The sequence below is a fragment of the Euleptes europaea genome, chromosome 18 (assembly GCF_029931775.1).
Source record: "Euleptes europaea isolate rEulEur1 chromosome 18, rEulEur1.hap1, whole genome shotgun sequence".
Classification (NCBI taxonomy): domain Eukaryota; kingdom Metazoa; phylum Chordata; class Lepidosauria; order Squamata; family Sphaerodactylidae; genus Euleptes; species Euleptes europaea.
The window spans coordinates 10,456,475-10,475,520 of NC_079329.1; the positions used below are offsets into that span (position 1 = coordinate 10,456,475).

Here is a 19,046-nt window from a genome sequence, read left to right on the forward strand (position 1 = left end):
CGTGCCCACTGACCGATCCCCTCCTCCTTTTGACTCCCACCCCCATGTGCCACAGAGGTCTCTCCTCCCTCTCCATCACCCTTCCCTATTAATACAACCCGCCCCCACCACCAAGAGAGCCTCAACTGGCATCCGGCCACCCCTCTTCAGGCACACTCCCTTCCCTGGGCACCCATGCCCCTGCCCTCCCTCCGGCCCCACACCTTCCTTCAGCTGCCATGAAGACCGCCCAAGCCCACCTCCGAGCAGGGACAGCGGCGCCTCCGCCCTTGCCCATTGCCCTGCCCTCTTTCTCAGCACCCCACTCTTGCCCTCTCCCCCTCGTTGAAGCCCCTGGCAACTCCCCTTCTTTGCCCTGCCTGCCCCCTCGCCTGTTCACGCTCCCTGCCAGCCCGCCTCAGACCCCTCTCTTGTGCTCCTCCACCGCCCTTTTCCAGTGGGGCCGCCCCACAAGTGCCCCCGGAGTCTCTCGCCCTCCATCTCAACTTGCCCCGCGCTCCCTCCTGCCTTCCACACCCATCCCCGGCTTCTGCGCAGCCGACCTGCTTCTGCTCCCCCGGCTCTTTGGCACACCCGCCGGGGGCGCAACTCTCTGCCCAGCCGGTTCCCCGGCAAGCCCATGCCTCCTCCTGCCCTGCCCTGCATGCATCACCCCACCCTCCACGGAAGACCCCCTTCCCAGATCCCCCGCCCGAGCCCCCCCCATGCACCTGCACACCCATATCCGCCCCACCCCGTCGCTTGTGTCCCCCCTCCCCAGCGCGCTCCCCGCACAATCACGACCCCCCCCCCCACTCCAACCCCGTCCACCCACTAGTCCCTACTGCCCCCTGGCCGCACCCGTCCCCGCCACGCGCTGCCGCCGCCGCGTCCTGCACCCCTTCCTTCCCCGCGCCCACCCCGTCCCCTCCCGGCTCACTGTGGTCCCCTCGGTCTCCCCCGCCCGCTTGCCGCAGCACCGCTCTCCTCCTCGGCAGATGGCTCCGGCTGGGGTGGGCTGCCCTGGCAGCAAGGCGGCTCTCTCCCGCCTGCTCCTACCTGGCTCCAGTTGGCAGAAGGGGGTGGGGTGGCCAAATGGCTGGCGAGGCTGGTGCGCCCCCCCCCGCCCGCGGCGTACAGCTCACACCCCTCCCTCCTGGTGCCGTAGCCCTCCCGCTCCCCCCCTCCCCGGTGCGAGGGGAGGAACGGATGGCGGGATGCAGCCTCCGCCCCCCCCCACGAACCCACCCCTCTTACTTGCTCGCTCGATGGCTTTGTCTGCAAAGCCGCCCCTTCCCCTCCCAGTGGCGCGCGTCAAATGGTCTCATCGACCCCGCTTCTTCAAAGCAAGTGGGGGGGGGGGAGTAGTGGTTTGGGTTTACAAGCATCAGCTGATCTGGCGGGGGCAAGACGCTCGTGGAGACTGGGGCTGGTCCCGGAGGCGTCCCCCGTATCCCGCTCAACCTCCCCCCCCCCACCCGACAGACAGAATTGACTAAAACTTCACATCAGCAAGCCACAAGTGCAGCAAGCATCCAAAGACCGAGGAGTCCCAGCCGCCGGCGCCGATCCCCCGGGGGATCGCAGGCAGGCGGGCGAGGAACGCGACACTGTCAGTGGGAGACATGGCAGGGGGGCGGGGAAGACCCCGTGGGGGGGACTGCGGGGCACAGGAATAGAGGGGATCCCGAGCCTGAGCAAAGGGGAAGGGAATTCGTTGTACCTCCCGCCTGGCTGAGCTCAGCCAACCGGCGCGAAAGGCGTTCTGCACCAGCCAGTGTTTTGGGGGAAATCCGGCATCCTCAGACCTTCCCTGCTCCCCCCTCCGGGAGAAAATTATATAAAATCTCTCCCTTCCAGCTTCTCATCAATTATTTATAACCTATCCCTGCTTGCTGCACAAGGGGGGTGGGGAGAGAAAGCGCCCACAAATTAACCCTTTGCGAGCCACAGTACAGTTCCGGAGCAGCGTTAAGGATCTGGACAGAACCCCAACTGACTCTCCCGAATGCCCGGCAATAGCTCCTTCTCCCTTCGAGAAGAGTTAAATGCAGCAACAGCAAAAGAGAGACTGGAAAACCCCTTGGGAAATCACAGGAAACGAGCAAGCGTTTTGGGAAATCCACTTCAGAGAGCCGAGACTTGTGACCTGGTGCCAGATCCATTAGACATTTTAAATAGGCATAACAGTCCCAAGGAGCAGATTCTGGTCATGTGGGAGGCAGGCAGCGCGAGAGAGGGCAGGAAACGCAACGCTTTCCTTCACACCCAAAAAACGACAGCGAAACACTTTGACAATAAACAAGACAAGAGTATGCGGATATTTTTCCTTCAATGTTTTTACTAAAATCTCTTGCTGTGGAGACACAGATCCAGAAAGAATGGGTGCACAGAAGAGGGAAGGGAACGGGTTTGGGGAAGAGGGCAGGGAGAAAGGATAGATGGACACAGCTTCATTACATTTTGTGTTAACAAAAACAAAAAAAGAAACACAAAAGAAGTTTATTTTAAATGTCGGGGGGGGGGGTAGTTTATATATATCATACAAAAAAGCGAGAGACTCTAACCCCAAACTGGGGGGCTGCATGCAACAAGGAAGGGAATTGGGGGGGGTATCAACGCTTGGTGTGGAGGGCTGACACGCTCGGAACACGAATCACAAGATAAGCCGAGGGAACGGAGCATTAAAACAGACACCACAGAAGAATGAGGTGCTGGGCAGGGAGGGGAGGCCAGAGCAGCTCCTCAGCGGGGGAGGGGGGGATAATGGGCACCGCGCATGGAAGCCCTTCTCTAGCCCGTCCCACCACAGCCCTCCTACCACCCCAGACGTGGGCTCCGGGGATCTAGTGAGCCCCTCAGTCCTGATTCGCACCCCACTTCTATCCCCTTCTGTGGGCTCCCCAAGCTCTGTCAACCCCCTCTACCAAGAACCCGTTAAAGCCTCTACTCTCAGCTCCTTTCCAGCCACAGTGCTGCCCCAAAGCTGCCCTCCACTTCCTGTTCCTGAACTGAGCTTGCCAAATCTTCTGGTCCCACTCGCTCATTCACTTTTTGTGTAGTTCATTCAGGGGCTACAGGGGGCACTGTTGGAAAGGGCAAGAGACTTCTGGTGACAAAGATGGTAGTGTTTCGGCCAAGGACAGGGGAGGGTGCACGGATTTTAGGGGCTCTTGTGGGGGCTAAAAGTTAAGGATGCTACAGCGGGGGAGTCAGTAAAATCAGGCTGCTCTCTGAATGCGCGCAAAGCCCTTCCACGACCCTCAGAACAAGGCGCCCTCTGAATGAGAGAGGCTGTCTCGGCTGGACAGGTGCTTTCCCAGCCCCATTATTTTATGAGCACAGGCAGGGGATAGCACGAATGAAACCACCATTAAATTAGACACCCAAATATGGCCACTGCATATCCATCTGGGCTTGGAGGCTCCAGCTGCTGGGGAGGGACGGGACTGGAAAGGTCGGCTCCTGCCTCCCCACTCCCACAAATCACCAGGGCTGTGTGGGGAGGGCTTGGCTCACAACCGAGGCTCCCTCCATGGGCAGCACCGTGACGGCAGCAGGAGGTGGGGCCGAGACGGCTGCCGCAAGGGGGCAGACCTCACCCGTACCTGTGGAGGAAGAAAGATACACAAGGTCAAATGGCTGGTCATTCTCAGGACCCGCTATGTTTCTAAACTGGCTTCCTTCCTGTCACCCTCCCGTTTTAAACTGGAATATGAAGGTTGAAGATTCATGTAGCAAGAGTAGATGCAGCTGCCCCTTCCTCTACCACAAGCAGAATTTTGGAAAGGTGGCATATATATTCCCTAAAAAAGTACCCTTGTTTTCTTATGGCCTAAAGGGGCGAGCCTTTCCTGAAATGACAGACAACGTTCAGAATCCTCTACGGTCCACATAAGAGTCAACTGTCCTGGCCTGTACTACCTTGACATTTTTGAGGGCCTGTATTGAAGGCCATCCAGGAGCAAGGCTTAAGTACTGCAACGCCTTAACATTATGAAAAAGTGGGAAGTAACTGCTGTCACAGTGCATGGCTGGAGGTTAAGGGGTCAGGTTAGTTCCCCCAGGGGACTCCATTTACTGTTGCTCTCCAGAAGAGTGGGGCAGAACGTAGCCCAACATATGAATGGAACTGGGGAAATCTGCCATCACACCCTCTAGCCAGCTCAGGCTAATGCATCCATTGGCTGGTATCCTACAATCATCACTACCCTCACAAGCAGCAGAATAAGCAATGTGGTTTTGGTTCGAGGCAAATTCTGCAAAACCAGAAAAGAGCTAGAACTCTTATCAATCTCAAGATATTACTGGTGGCTCCAGTACTAATGATGTTTCTTGCACTGGTTGAGACAAAAGACTTTCTGTGACACGCTGGAAAATAACAGGATCCCATCAAATCCAACTTCCAGACAAATGAAATTTTCACAGGATTTTGTGTGCCTTTTAAATCTGTTTAGAGAAAGCTCAAATCCTCAGGTGCCAAATTCAGCACTAGATTTCAGGATCCACCCTTGAAGAAGGAAGCTGCAAAAGGATTTCCTGATTATCGCACATATGCTCACAACCTGGCAGACAACTGCATTACACATGCACTCAGACACAGGAACGGGGTTGTTAATTTAGGATGCAGCCGCCCCAGGGGAGTTGAGATTCACCCTTCTCCCACCTAGAATAAAGGGCACCCTATAGGGACAGTGGGCCTCCCCTCCCCATTCCCCAGGACAGAAGGAAGCGGCTCTTGCCTGGTGGCCCGGCCAGCGTTTCACCGCAGCGGGTGGCCCTCAGTGGCCGCGGCCCCTTCTCCCGCGTGCGTCTGCAGATGCCCGTTGAGCTGAGCCGGGGTCTTGCAGTGCACACCACACAGCTTGCAAAGGAAACGCTCCAGCCGCGGGGCGGCCAGTCCGTGGTCCTTGACCGCGTGGACCCTGAGGTAGGCCGCTGTGGTGAACCCTACGGGAGGGGGAGAAGGACAAAAACCAGCCAGGTCAGTGTCCGGCCTACTGAAAGCGTACCCCAGAGTCCTGTAGTGTTTGGCTGTGCTTCACCCTAGAGGCGGCTGCGTCTGAGCACCTAGTGAGTGGATGCAATGCAACAGGCACCCCTGACTACGGGTAACTCCTTCATCCCAGAAGGATGCCACCAGGCAACCTATCCCTGTATGACCAGCTAGCCCCGCCCTAGGGGCAGCTGCATCTGGGCACTGCAAAAATCTGTAGTGGGAACTTAGGTCTCGGTCTCTTTAACACAAAATATCAGAACTTCAATCTTAGATCAGAAACGTCTAGAGGAAAATACCCCCCCACTCATACCAGATCTACTAACTTTACTTCTCAGCTACATGTAATTTATTACAAGCTATTTGAAAGCCATAATGGGATTTCAGGAAATGATTAGCAGCAGATTGTTTCCTTTTGATGCAGAGAATCCAGAATCTATTTGGGTTAACAGTGTGATTTTTAATATATGAGTAAATGGATTATAGACATGATCTAGAGAAATAATCCAAGTATTACCATAGAGGACAAGCATAGCTAGAATCAAAAGATTCAGCAGGACCTATCACTACTGACTTTTACCAGCTAATCTGCACATTGTCCAGCCAGTTTTGATTCACGTTCTCCTGTGTATTAAATCTTGTGTCAACATGGGCATTGAACATGTCAGATAAATAAAGCTGAAAGACACGCAGCTTAAACTCTTGACAGCCTCTTTTTATCTTTCACTTACAGAACATCTAAGCCATTTAAACTTCTGACAAGATGGAATTAACAAAATGCTTGGTGGGGGGGCATTATAAGATAGTGAAACAGACAGGCAATTTTGTTTTATTGTCGAAGGCTTTCACGGTCAAGTGTTCATTGGGTCTTATAGGTTATCCGGGCTGTGTGACAATAGTCTTGGTATTTTCTTTCCTGACGTTTCGCCAGCAGCTGTGGCAGGCATCTTTAGTGTCCTTCAGTGTTACTCCTCTGAAGATGCCTGCCACAGCTGCTGGCGAAACATCAGGAAAAAAAATACCAAGACCACGGTCACACAGCCCGGATAACCTACAAGAACCAATTTTGTTTTATGGTTGTCTATTGAGGAAATGGGCATACTGAACAACAGCTTTATATAGAGGAGCATCATGCTGTTGTTTGGTTTCAAGTTGTTTCTTTTGACCAATTAAATAGACAGCTTCACCTGCAATCTTTTGCTTAATGCTCACAAAGAACAAGTTTAGTTGTAAAAGGAGTTTAGATTTATTTCAAACCCAGCTTCTTTCTTCTAAAGCAGAATTGCACAACTTGTGACATACCAGCTGAATGTAGCCCTCTGGCCATACACGGTGACCCGCTAGAGAACAGCAACCCAGGACCGCCCTTCCTATCTTTGGAGCCCCAGGCAGGCAGCAAGAACAAGAAGTTTAAGGAGGCTCCAGTGGGTCACCACACGTGGCTGCTAGGCTGTGTGGAAGTGCATGAGTCACAAATTGTGTAAGTTGCTTCCTACACGTAGGAAAAGTAATGGGGAAATTAGGCATGTCTGGTCCAATCTGAGAGTGAGGTATTTGGGAAGGGAAAGAAAACAGACTATTTACTGAAATGGATTATACAAGCCTGACTTTTGTTTTCAGCTGGAATAATAAAGGAAGAAACCTTGTGTTTTACCACCTGAAGATACCAATTGGGACTGCTGTTGCTCTTCAAACGTAGATACTGTGTGCATTTTCCTCTCCGATTCCCTTCGCTGGCTTGGCCCCTTACCTTTGTTGCACAGTTCACAGACATGATTCGGCCCTTGGCTGTGTACTTTCATGTGGTCTGTGATGTAGGCAGAGCTCAGCATCTTTCCACACACGTGACACGGCACCTTCTCCTCGTGACGGACTGTGTGAGCACGCAGCCGATCCTTAGTGGCAAAGGCTGCTTCGCATCTCTGTGGAGACATCAGCAAAAGGATAGGGATGATCATGGGGCCAGCTTTCCAGAGGCAACTACAGGCTAAGGGACTAGCCCACGGCCAAGGTTCCCTTTCAATACAGGATGCCTGAACTTTGCTCCCTCTTACAGTAAAAAGCTGCCACCACTCCTACCCCTCCGCCACTTTATAATGGAAATGAATTATTGGGTAATCGCTCTGTAAATAAAGACAGTGATGGGGTGTCCGTACAGCAGTACTGTGAATAGAAGGAGATACCTCACATTTGAAGGGCCTCTCTGTTGAGTGGACTTGCCGCACATGGCTATTCAAATGGTCCGGCCTGCGGAAGGGAAGGAAAAATGCGTCAGTCATCTGATCTTGGACTTTTTATTTTCCAATAAAAACCCTGCCTCACCCACTCTTCACCAACTTTTCCCTCAGTCCCAGACTGATCTAGTGAAATATTAATCCCACACCATCCTTATGAAAATAAACAAATCAAACACTCTGCTGCAAGCAAATCTGAACATTTGTGCTCGGAAAACAATACATGAACCACTCTGTTGCAACTTTTATGGCATCTTAGAACTAGGACTTCCATTTTCAATCACTTATATACACATTTGCCATTTTACTGGCAGAGCTCCAGTGCATTTAACGGCTGCAGGTATTGAAAATGTGCAGCTTTCCCCATGCCTACAACTGGTGATGACAGCACTTCTTGAGTATATCATTCAGAACCCAGCCATTAAATAGTAACAACCCCGGGGCTCCTTACTCTTGCTATTACTTATTTCAGAACATGTACAAGACGATTAGAGGTACACTGATATAAATTTAGGAGGGGTAGATTAGACACTTAGGGAGCCTCAAGTGCTCGCAAGATGGCTATGGGGACATTCAGATACTCAAGGTTGATTAATTAGTCATAGTTGAGATGCAGATGGATACTACAGAATAATTTAAGGCAAGAAAAAAAAGTCTGAGAAAAATATAAGAATGTGGGTAATTCCCTAGAGATCGGATCTCAGGATGCCAGCTGAAGCTAGTAACAGGCTTAAAAACTAGAAAACATTACTAACAGTTCATGAAGGTTAAAGAAATGCAGTGTTAAAAATTCTGAGTGGCTCACCTTGATTTTGAAATTATTTATTAATTAAAGTGTTTATATCATGCCTTTCCCCAGGGATTCAAAGCAGTTTTTTATAGGCACTTCGCCTAAGGCCACTTTTTAAATAGTGTGTTCCATCCAACCAGACTTTTTGTGTGTGGAAGAAAAAGGAGAGGTCCTTTCAGCACCAAAAAAGGTCTATTCTTGGGATCAGGGGATCTGCACATTCAAAAGCCATTGGGGGGTGTAGCAAGGAAGGAAATTTGGCAAAATGTAGTGAAAAAGCTGGCTGGATCCAATCATTTGTCTTAATTGACTGGAATTTATAACATTTGTCTTAATGATAAGTAGCATCTGTTAAGTTTTTAACAGAGTGCACAACAGATCCTGCAGTCACATGCTCTTCTGCAGCTATTTCTTCCTTCCCAAAGCACATATTTATTCTGTGACCACATTAATACTCACACTTATTTTTTTTAAATTACACAACAGACAGACAAATCCTCAAATTGTATTGTGAAGTGTCTAACTTGAAAAGCTAACTCTGTGGCTTCTTCACTGTTGCAAGTCACAGGCCTGAAAACAAAATTACAGCCTCTACTGGCTTTGAAACCAGTAAAAAAACACAATAATTTTGTAAAAATGAACAAAATCTGTTTCTCTTATTTGCATGAAGAGCTGCTGGGCTGGGTACGTTGCTGCATTCTCTAAGGGCTCACAGGAAAATATAGTCATGGGGCAAGTGCTGACTAATCAATTTCCTTCACATCTGCATATTCAAGTACTTCCGAAAGCACAAGGCTATAGTCAGTATCCTGGATATTCCATATAAGTGTAGGTTCATGGAGAATCTGCGCCTAATGCAGATAGTCAAATTACCTTTGTTGGTTTTTGAATTTTTTACAAGAGGCAAGCTTACAGAGAACTGCTAACATGAAAGCAGCTTCTGCTAAAGCTTCAGAAACCCAAAGGGAAAAACCATGGTCTCAACAGGCCTCCTCAGTCTGGTTGTGGTATTTTAGTGCCCTGTACAGGTCACTCCTGTGACTACCACATTCCCTCTGCCCCCTTAGCTATCTAATCATGATTTCCCTGGCCTCTCCTCCTTCCAGTTGGCAGCGTGCTTCATGTTCCTCCTTACAGATTCCATGTTCTTGAAAAACCTAACTTCTGTAAGTAGAACTATGGGAAATTATTCAAGCTATTATGTGTTCAGTTAAAGTTATTGTTTGCTTTCAATTTGCTCCTTTATGGTTTTTTCAAATATCTCTTAAGACTAAATCTGCTGCAGAATTTTTAATCCTGTGTTTCTTTTTAAAACAAGTTTTTAATCATTGTTACTGTGGAGAGGATGTTAGAAATATGGGAAGAGTGTTTAACAAATAAGGAACTTGGGGAATAGGAAGATAGGATGCCTATCACCGAAAGAGAGAATATAAATGTAATAAACAATCCCTTCCAATTGCTAAGGTTTGGTTATTCCAAAATCTGCCCAAACATTGCAAATTATTTGAACTCTTAAAAAGTATTATGCAAGTATGTTGACCAACTTCATAATAAATAAAAGTTTTAGTTATTTCCCACGAAGAGTACACACATCCCTGTCCTTTTGCAGTTGTTTCCAGGCAAACAGCAGCTGCAAACTTGTACTCTATTCATAGTTCTACCAGAATCCTAAAACTTTCTTCTCTTATGATCTATTTTCTAAGCTGTGGGGTTTCAAACGTTTAGTCTCTATGTGGAAGATGTCCCAAGATTGATTTATTCTTTTGTGGTTTTCACTTTTTCTTTTTGCACTTGTATTTAATATCTTAGAATGCAAAATATTTTCCAAATAACCGAAACTCCAATCTCAGCACACAGACAAATATTTCTAGGCTGGATGCCAGCATAGTGTCATAATGCCATTACTAAATAAGCCTATGAAGGTTTAGTTTTCACAGTGTGGGTTTCCGGCCCCCCCACAAACTGACCTCAATTTTTATTGCTTGTTCCAAGTATAGGTAATTACATTGTCTTGTCTTTCCCGGTCTATGATAAATTGTATGTTAAAAGAAAAAAGAATCCCAATCCTCATTTTTAGGTATCTTACTCTGTCAGACTTCTAACTTTATTGCTGACATGCTAGTTCTGCTTACACAGGGAGTGATATTCAACCATGCACTTTGTGCCTGAAGTGACATAATACCGTGCTATTTCTGATGCTGAGATAGCGAATATTAACATCTGGAATATGCCATGAAACTATAGGTGTCTATGTGTAGCCTTGGCCCTTTCCCACTAACTTTCTGCTGCCCTCTTAAACTGCTTGTCTGCATATTTTCTTTCTCAGGTCTGCCAAGATGCCTTAATGCCAGCAGGAAACCTTCAGTATAAGCACAATTTTAAGGCAATCAAGAAAAACTACCAATTAATTCTTTTTCTAATGGGTTTCTAATTCTTTCTCTAGTGGGTTTCAACAGAACTAATGGTGTGAATAAGGAAGCTCTCTGGTGAGGTTTATACTCTGCCAAATTAAAATTAGTCAGTGACCACACCCGAAAAGAGATGTGCTTTCACATGTCTGTATCCACTCTCACATATCCGTTTGTTCAGCTGAAACAGGTGCAGAAGAACTCAGAGGAAGCTGCTGCTAATAATGGAAGCAGAAGCTATATTTCCTATGTTGCCTTTAACAGGAGCATCAAAGATCTGCCAGTGTTTCTTACAAACCCCATAAAGGACCAAAACCTTGGAGCAAACAAAGCAGTCAAGAGTAATGGAGGAGCTGAGAGGGCAGCAGGCCTTATCTGGTGTACAGATTTCCCTGCGCTTGGTTAATGGGAAAATCTAGTCCTTCCTCTTTGTTTTTGTGTCCCAACAATATGTGGTCTGCAAATGTTTATCTTTGATCAGAAGTACACTTCACAAAGTCAACCTCCAACTTGGCCAAACCCTGAAATAATTCCCATTTGAATTGCCTCCTCCCGGCGCCCTTAACTCTCTCATACCGTGAGAAACTCTTCCCACAATGGCTGCAGATGTACGGCTTGTGCACAGCACCATCATGCGAACGGACGTGATAGCTCATGCGGTCCTTCCGCTTGAACCGCTGCTGGCAGACAGGACACTGATAGGGCTTCTCATCTGAGTGTGACAGCTTATGCCGATTGAGGTGATAGACGTCCCGGAAAGCTTTCCCACACATCTCACACGCGTGGTTCTTCCGGATGCGTTTGCCCGATGCTGTAGTGGTCACCAGCCCTGCGCCAGACCCTGTTGTGTTCCCTGCCCCCTCAGCAGGGGCAGGTGTCGCCGGGGTTGTCCCACCGATGGCTGACACACTAAGCAAGCTGAGGGGAACCATAGTGGGCATCTTCATGGTCGTAGGTCCAGCACGGGAAGCTTTGGCCCCCGTGTGAATAGCTTCATGGCGCCGCAGGTTGTAGCCATTTTTGAACTCTTTAGCGCACAGGGAGCAGATGTAGGGCCCTTTGCTCTTCGGCTTCTTCTGAGCCTCACCTTGTGGCGTGGCAGGAGCTGCCTGGGGAGTTGGGGCTTGGGTGGTTTGAGTGGTTGGTGCAACCTGCCCCCCACCACCTTCAGAGGCGGAAGGCTGCTGCTGTTTCAGGGCAGCTGTGTCTACTGTGGAGGCAGCCGATGCAGAAGCTGTGGCGGCAGCAACTACAGCCGCAGCTGCTGCTGTTTCCTGGGCAGCAGCCAAAACAGGCAGGAGGTCCACTTGGAGGGACTCAGCAGAAGTGGCTGACTGTTGTGGAGGGGCTGTTGTGGTAGCAGTCTGAATGAAAAGACAAAAGATGGTGTAATTTATTAAGACAGTGATGAACATCCAATCCCAAAATGCTGTGGTGTACCCATAAATCAGGTGAGGGAACTGGGCTGGGCTAGCTGATTCCCACTTCAAATGGGGCTGCCATTAATTGATTAAAATAGTCAAAAATCAACCTAAAAATACACCTAAGGAAGACTGGATTCATCACTATGTATCACGTGCTATACTACAGAGCTGGTCTCAACCAAACCTGGGCTCTTAGTGCTCTTAGAACGCAGCTTCCCTCTAACTAAGTCTCTGGTGGATTTTTATTATCACACAAGGTGAGGTCAAAGGACACATCCTAGTTCCATGAAATTTTCCGGCAATCTACTGTGTGCAATAAGCAAAACATAGCATTCATACCCATAGAGTAAGAATAGCTTTTTGTCTTAGACTATGCAAGCAGAGGAGGGAATGAAATGGCTCATTTCCCAGGGCACAATCTGAAGCAGAAAATACAGCAAAGCAGACAAGAGGGCCATCCCAGAATCCCCTTATATAAGAACATAACAGCCCTGCTGGATCAGACCAGTGACCCATCTAGTCCAGCATCCTGTCTCACACAGTGGCCAACCAGTTCCTCTGGAGGTCCAAAAGGGCACAGGGGTTGAGGCCTTCTCCTGATGTTTCCTCCTGGCACTGGTATTCAGTGGTTTATAGACTCGTAGAAAATTGGGATGCAAATGTAATGAATAAAGTAATTATACAGATTAGAAGCCTAATGCCTGAATGGCCCTAAAGACTCCTGCTTTCCAGAGCACTTGTCCAGTTAACGGATGAGTACTCGCTTCATTCAGAGTTGCGTCAATCAGTGGCATCATGTTTATATGGGGGAAATAAAGGGGAAGTAATTCCACTCTGTCTGGCTAAACTACAAGAGCCCAACAGAGAACAGACTATCCTACAATGCTATTTGTGACAATTCTGTCTCCATGGAGCTCCTCTTGCCTGAGCTTTCAGTTGTTGACAGTGTGCACACCCACTTGTATAAATACAATGGGTAAGCATTTGGATATAGAGGGCAAAACTGCTGCCATACCTGTGTGCTTAGGGGAGGATAGGTATGCATGCATGCATACCAGTGTCCCTATGTTTATATATGCTGGGCCAGAGATGAGAATGTGAATACATGGCTTAGTTGGAGATTGTTAAATCAATTCATGCTGGAGGTAGAGTTCAAGCAGAAGAATTGGCTAGTAGACTTTTTTAGACAGTTGGGTGTAATCAGATAGCTCATTTCTTGCTGTATTTATTAGCATATAGTCCCCTTTATTTAGATTATGCATTTACCTTTCCCAAATAGTTTCCCAGTTAACGATTTGTATTCCTTTTTTGTTGTTGTTTAATAAATAATATTATATATAAAAAAGAATTGGCTAGAAGGACTTGCCAACTCCATTGAATATTTAAGTTGCATTTTGGAGTTCAAGCTGTAAAAGCTAGATTTGGATATCCCTCACTGAATACAGAAACGTCTGAACAGGCTCTCACTTAGTGAGATTCATGGTGGAATAGGATTTATTTAATTTCATTTAGTCCCTGCCTCTCTTCTCCATGGAGACCCAATGCAGTTTAAATTGTTCATTTTATCCTGTTGGGTAGGTTAGGCTGAGAGTGGGCGACTGGCCCAAGATCACGGAGTGGAGATTCAAACCCGGGTCTCCCAAATCCTAGGCCACCTCTCTAACCCACACTGAATTTGAGCCTATGGCTCCTAGTCTAACATTCTACCCACGACATCACACCAGTGCTTATAGAACTTAATGTAGTACCACCAGTGCTATGGTATGAAAAGCTTATTCATTCTCACCCAGCCTCACTTTTCTATGACTTGTAGAAACTGCTGTTCAAATTAACAAATTTGCTACAGGAAACCAGCTAAGTGGCTATTTCAAAGCCTGAAGTACAGAAACTTTAGCAACTGGGGAAACTTTCTGCCTGACTCTAAAATTAGCCATGTGTATATCCAATAATTTGCTTTCAGAAGCAAGAAATTCAGGGATTATCAGCAACAGGGCCAGACAGACACCAGTTTGTGCTTATTCCCTGGCCAAAATATTTGCTTGAGATTAAAAAGGGAAACGAATCACAGAGCTGAAGACCTGGAAGGGGTTCAAACCTGTTAATCTATGAAAATATTCACTTAAAAATTCACACATGCAAACCCTAATTATGTATAAACTCATGTCAGCAAAGCTTTTCAATGAGCCAATGGGGCCTTTTTACTTTGACAAGGCTTTCATAGTTTTTTTAAAACAGAAAGGAGATTTTAACTTTTTTTGGATGCATCTTTATAATACTTCATATAAACTAGAGGCAATCTGTTATTTGTCGAGACGTTCTCCTCATTAGTTGTCCTGCAGATGTAAGATGAAGGGCATATCTAGGCTCCAGCCAACAAGGTCAGATATAAAGAGCCCTTAAACACAGGCGTGGCTACCTAGAAGATAGTCTGAGTGCTCTATTGCCTCCACCCACTCCCTCCATACACACACACAGCAAGGAAGCAGCATCCTAATGAGACAATCTTCACTATGTCCTATAAAACGTGTAGACACCAGGAAGGAGATAATTATCTCCTTGAGGTAAAAAGCAGGGGAGATACTTAAAATGAGCTGCTAATTTCTCAGTTTATGACTGCCTCAGAAGCCTGAATTCAAGTCCCTAGTCAGCCACTTGCTTGTGACCTTGGACAAGTTACACACAGAGACAGATCTCAGAAATGTCTACTCAGAGGCAAGTCTCACTGTGCTCAATGGGACTTATTCCATGAAAGTGTGCACAGATTAAAATCTTAAATCTCACTACACAAATCCAGTAAAATGGAAGTGAGCAACTGCCTCAGAGGAGTATCAGAAAAGAGAAGATTGTAAAACACTATATAAACCAACCGGTTATGTAGCATTTCACATATATATCTGACCCATACCGCTTTGAAAGGCTGTCTTCATTATGTCTCACTGCTTTTTAAAAATCAGCCACAAGCACTATGTTATACATTCTGTGTGCCCAGTTTGAACAGTCAGAATATGCAGAGATGTTTCCAGTGTCGAAGCCATAACGGTGCTCACCGCTGGCTTGTCAAAGTCCAAGCTTCGGAAGCTTCCAGGAGCACAATGACTGGTGAGATCTCATGTAGCAACCCAAAGAACACTTCCCTGAAAGTAAGCCTGTTAAACATAGTGGTTGACTTCTGAGTAAAGGTGCATAGGTTCAAGCAGCACAGCAGTTTTTATGGAAAATAATCAATTTTATTGCTTTAAATTATGGTTAACTTTCCCAAGCCCAAGGAATATGAGGCTGGTAATCAAAATAAATGTAACAAGGGTAAATTAAGCCAACAATTAACCTCTGCATATCAAGCTGTTCTGAATTTAGAAAAATCTCAAGCTATTTCTAAAATCCAAAGAAAACTTAGAAAAGTGTGCTAGATTGATTTTATTGGCTTGGTGACTGAGAATTAAAGAGGTGTTTTTTGTTTCTGTTTTGTAGAAAACAGCGTAACAGCACACTTATACTTGGACTCAAAATCCCTGCTGTGAACTTTTTTGGGTGATCTTGGCCAGATCATTCACAAGCTGCCTCCATTCCAACTCTGTAAAAGTGAGCTGCCTTCAAAGAATTATTAAAAGGATGGTAAACCAATATTTTAATCAGAGACACAGGTTTGTTTCTGTGCTCAATTCAAAGTACTAATTTTGACTTTTAAAGCCCTAAATGGCTTGGACCCAAAGTACTTAAATGATTGTCTCTACGTTATGAACCTGCCCTGGTTTTGAAGTTGGCTACAGGGGCCTTGATATGGAAACTGTCCTATCCAAAATATGACTAACAAAGACTCATGGGAAAGTGTCTGCATCTGCTACCTACAAGTTATGGACCTCCTTCCTCCAAGAGGTATGAGTTGCGCCATCCTTATAAGCCTTTTGGCATATGAAAAACATGTTCCACAAGGCCTTTGAACAGTACCTGGCTGCTGCCTCAAGATTTTATTGCTTTTTTATTTCTAGTGGTTTTATTTTAATGATGATTATAGCATGCATTTTATTTATTGTAAGCAGCCTTGGGTATTTTTTTTCAAACAAAAAGGCATAATACAGATTTGGTAATCTATAGACAGAAAGATGGCCTCCATAATGGTTCAGTTTCCAAAGCGTTCCATTACTCTCCCTCATTTGTTACACAGACAAGAGCTCACCTGGAAGGGGCTTTGACCGCAGCCCTGAGCAGCAAAAAACCTCGACTGGATTTCTGTCCCGACTTGCAGCGGGTTCTGTGTATGACTCTGCTAAAAGTAAAGAAGAAAGGAGATCAGAGAACCCTAGGAGAAAAAGAGCCCACTCCATTCATTGGCAAGTTGAGACAGTGTCTATTGAACACCAAGAGGTCAAGGACAAGTCAAGGAGATGGCTTTGATCAGCTTGTCAAACTCCTGGAACAATTTAAGTGAAAACAGGCTTAGGAACTGAGAACACTCCATAAGACAATACCAGGTTTGGGGGAAGAACAATAAGGAGAGGAAGCATGTGCTCGAACCAAATGTCTTTGGGCTGCACACAAACTTAGAGAAGCTGCTGGAACAGGGTAAGTGAGTAAATGGTGCTGTAGGGGGAAACAGGAAATGAGAGAGGAAGGAATAATTGCTTGCGAAAGAACAGCAGCATGGGAGAGGAAGGTAGGAATCAAAGAAAAGCAGGGTGTGAACTGAGCGGAATGCCCTAAATGTCGGTGCATGGGATAGAATATTAGGGGAGCCCCTTTCTTCTGCTGGGGAGGAGAACAGAGTGGGCCAAAGACCCTGAGCAACAGAAGGTATGGATGGGTACTGTGTAAGGTGTGTATGCGAGCTGCTGAATGCTGCTGCTGAAGGAGCAAGAAAGGGCCTTTGCCGAACCCAGGTGTAAGGGCAAAGAACTAGGATCAAGAGCAGCAGAATAGGACTTGATAGAACGCATACGCAGGGACAGGAGAAACTGTTAAGAGCAAAGCATGCAGGAATGGGAACCCGGAAAGGCCTAGGCAGGACTCTGCAAACAGAAAACCACGAGTGGGAGGCTGACTGGAGGTTCACATAGATATCTAGTGAATGAGAACAGGGTGCACGAGGAGGTTATTCTTTGGCCAGACCTGGAAATGGGAGGAGTTACAGGTGTAAAGAGAGAGCTGTCTGAAGGAGAGGCTTGGAAGTGGGAGGGGGAAGAGATTGGGAGACGTGGGTGAGGTCAGGGCTACAAGGTAAGGGGAAGCGGTCCATGGTGTGGCGCTCACATAAGATAAGGGGTTTGGGCCCCACACGCCAATAACAGCAATATAACATGCTTCCTACTGGTCGTGCCTAAGAACGTTAGCTGGCCAATGTACTAAATATATATATATATATATATATAGATAGATAGATAGATAGATATATAGATATCTCTCTCTCTCTCTCTCTCTCTCTCTCTCTGAAGGACTGGTATCTTTCAGTTCTGTAGCATGCCAAGGGACCACCCACGTCCGGGTCCACAAACCGGCTGGCAGCAAACAGGTGGGAAAACCTACTACACCTGTTGGCCCCTAGAAGTGATTACCTCTCTACCTAGTAAGGAGTATATAGACTTGGGGGGCAAGTATTAAGGAAGTAAGAAAGCTGTCTCTTTTTTATAATGCGTGTGTGTGGCCAAGCCCCAAAGGGAGGGAGAGGAAGACCCCTTGGGTCTGGGTGAGAGGTGGGTGGGGGGGACAACATGGACGCATTTTATTTGCTGTGGGGGGGGGGTAACTGTGGGACGGCCAGGAAGGGTCTGTAGGGGCGGGAGAGCCGCCTTTAACAGGGAGGGGCGGCTGCGGCGGGTGCATTTCCTTCTTCTCCCCCCCCTCCCCGACAGGCGGGTGGGTCCCTGGGATCCAGTGGGGCTGAGGGAGCCAAGTGGCGGCAGCGGGGGGGGGGAGAGAAGCGCGAGGGGTTCTGGGCAGAAGCGAGCGCGAGAGGGAGGTGACCGTTGGCGGTGGGGGGGGGAAGGAAGAAGCGCGAGGCGCAGGGAGGGGCCGGGCGCAGCGAGCGTGGCGCGCGAGGGGTGTAGGGGGGGAGCGCGAGGCAGCGCTGGGCGGAGGGAGGTGACCGTTGGGGCAGCGCGAGGCGGCGGCTGCGGGTGGTGTGGTGGGGAGGGGGGGTTGGGCGGGAGCGCGTGCCGAGTGCGCCCTGCCGGCCCGCGCGCGCGAGAGGGGCCCCCGCCCGCTGGGATTCCCGAGGGGAGGGGCGGGGCAGGGAGGGTGGCGAGCGGGGAGCCGGGAGCGCTCTCTTGTCCTTTCTCTGCTCGCGCTCCCCCCCCTCTTTTTTTTTTTTTGGCGGAGAAAGGGAGGGGGGGAGAAGGTGGAGGAAAGGGGAGGGGGGGTTACCTGGAAGATGAAGCTGCTCCAGTTGCTCGGGTCCATGGCGGCGGCAACGAGTGGGGGGGGAGGGGGGGCTCTGCTCCTCCAGAAGGGGGGGTCGGGAAGGGAGGGGGGAGCGAGTGGGGAGCAGGCAGCAGCGTCGCGCGGGCGGGGGGGAGAGGTGGGAGGGGGGAGCGAGCGAGGAGGAGGCAGCGGCGCGAGGAGGCCTCGGCGCGCACGCTGATTGGCCCCTTTCCGCGCGCGCGCGCGCGCCCCTAGGCGCCACTGTTTCTCTGCGCGGGTGGGGGGAAGAGAGAGGGGGTGTGTGGGGAAGGCTGCAGGTAGCGATTGGGTGGGGCCCGCGGTGCTCGCTCCCGACGCGCGCGGGACCGTACAAAGGACCCCACGTGTGCTGCCTGCTGATTGGGCGGAGTGGCGAAGCCTGTGACCGTAAGGATTTTTCCTTTGGAAGGAGGAAGCTGATTGGTCGTTGCCGAGGCGGCCGCGCGCGATTAACGGTCGTCTCCTTCCCCTCCCCGTTAGTTTTCAATTGAGTTATACAGTCCCTTCTCACAAAATGGCCGCCGGGATGAGCGTCCATTTGTCCATATTGTTTTTCTTTCCCCATTCTCTGCACTTGAAAAGAAACGTACACCACAGCATATGTAGGCCGATACATTATAACTGTTAACGAGTAAAGGTGCGCAGAGCGGTATGCGTAGCTTATATGAACTGTGATCCACAATTTGCACAAAAGGAGACGTTACTCTTATTAGGATGGAAGCTGCTTACTAGTGACAACGTTTGCGGGCAACGTTATTTCCTTTCTATATACCTCGCCACACAGCGTAAGGTTGCCAACCTCCAGGTACTAGCTGGAGATCTGCT

The 19,046-nt window shown here is 48.4% G+C and overlaps 1 protein-coding gene across 5 annotated transcripts; it reads right to left on the reverse strand.

Annotated features, from left to right (window-relative positions):
• Positions 1-3,092: 3,092 nt before the first annotated feature.
• MAZ (MYC associated zinc finger protein) lies at positions 3,093-18,320 on the reverse strand. Of its 5 annotated transcripts, none has more exons than XM_056863592.1 (6): positions 18,186-18,246; positions 16,006-16,092; positions 10,984-11,771; positions 7,159-7,222; positions 6,726-6,897; positions 3,093-3,587 (listed from the first exon to the last, which is right to left on the reverse strand). In XM_056863592.1, exons 1-6 carry the CDS (start codon positions 18,219-18,221, stop codon positions 3,466-3,468), a joined length of 1,269 nt encoding a protein of 422 aa, XP_056719570.1. In that variant the 5' UTR covers positions 18,222-18,246; the 3' UTR covers positions 3,093-3,465. The 5 variants fall into 5 exon arrangements, with proteins under 5 accessions (XP_056719570.1, XP_056719569.1, XP_056719566.1 ...); XM_056863591.1 differs by having other exon boundaries at positions 16,006-16,095; positions 18,186-18,244; XM_056863588.1 differs by lacking the exon at positions 3,093-3,587 and adding an exon at positions 4,689-4,929 and having other exon boundaries at positions 16,006-16,095; positions 18,186-18,320.
• Between the last annotated feature and the right edge of the window lie 726 nt (positions 18,321-19,046).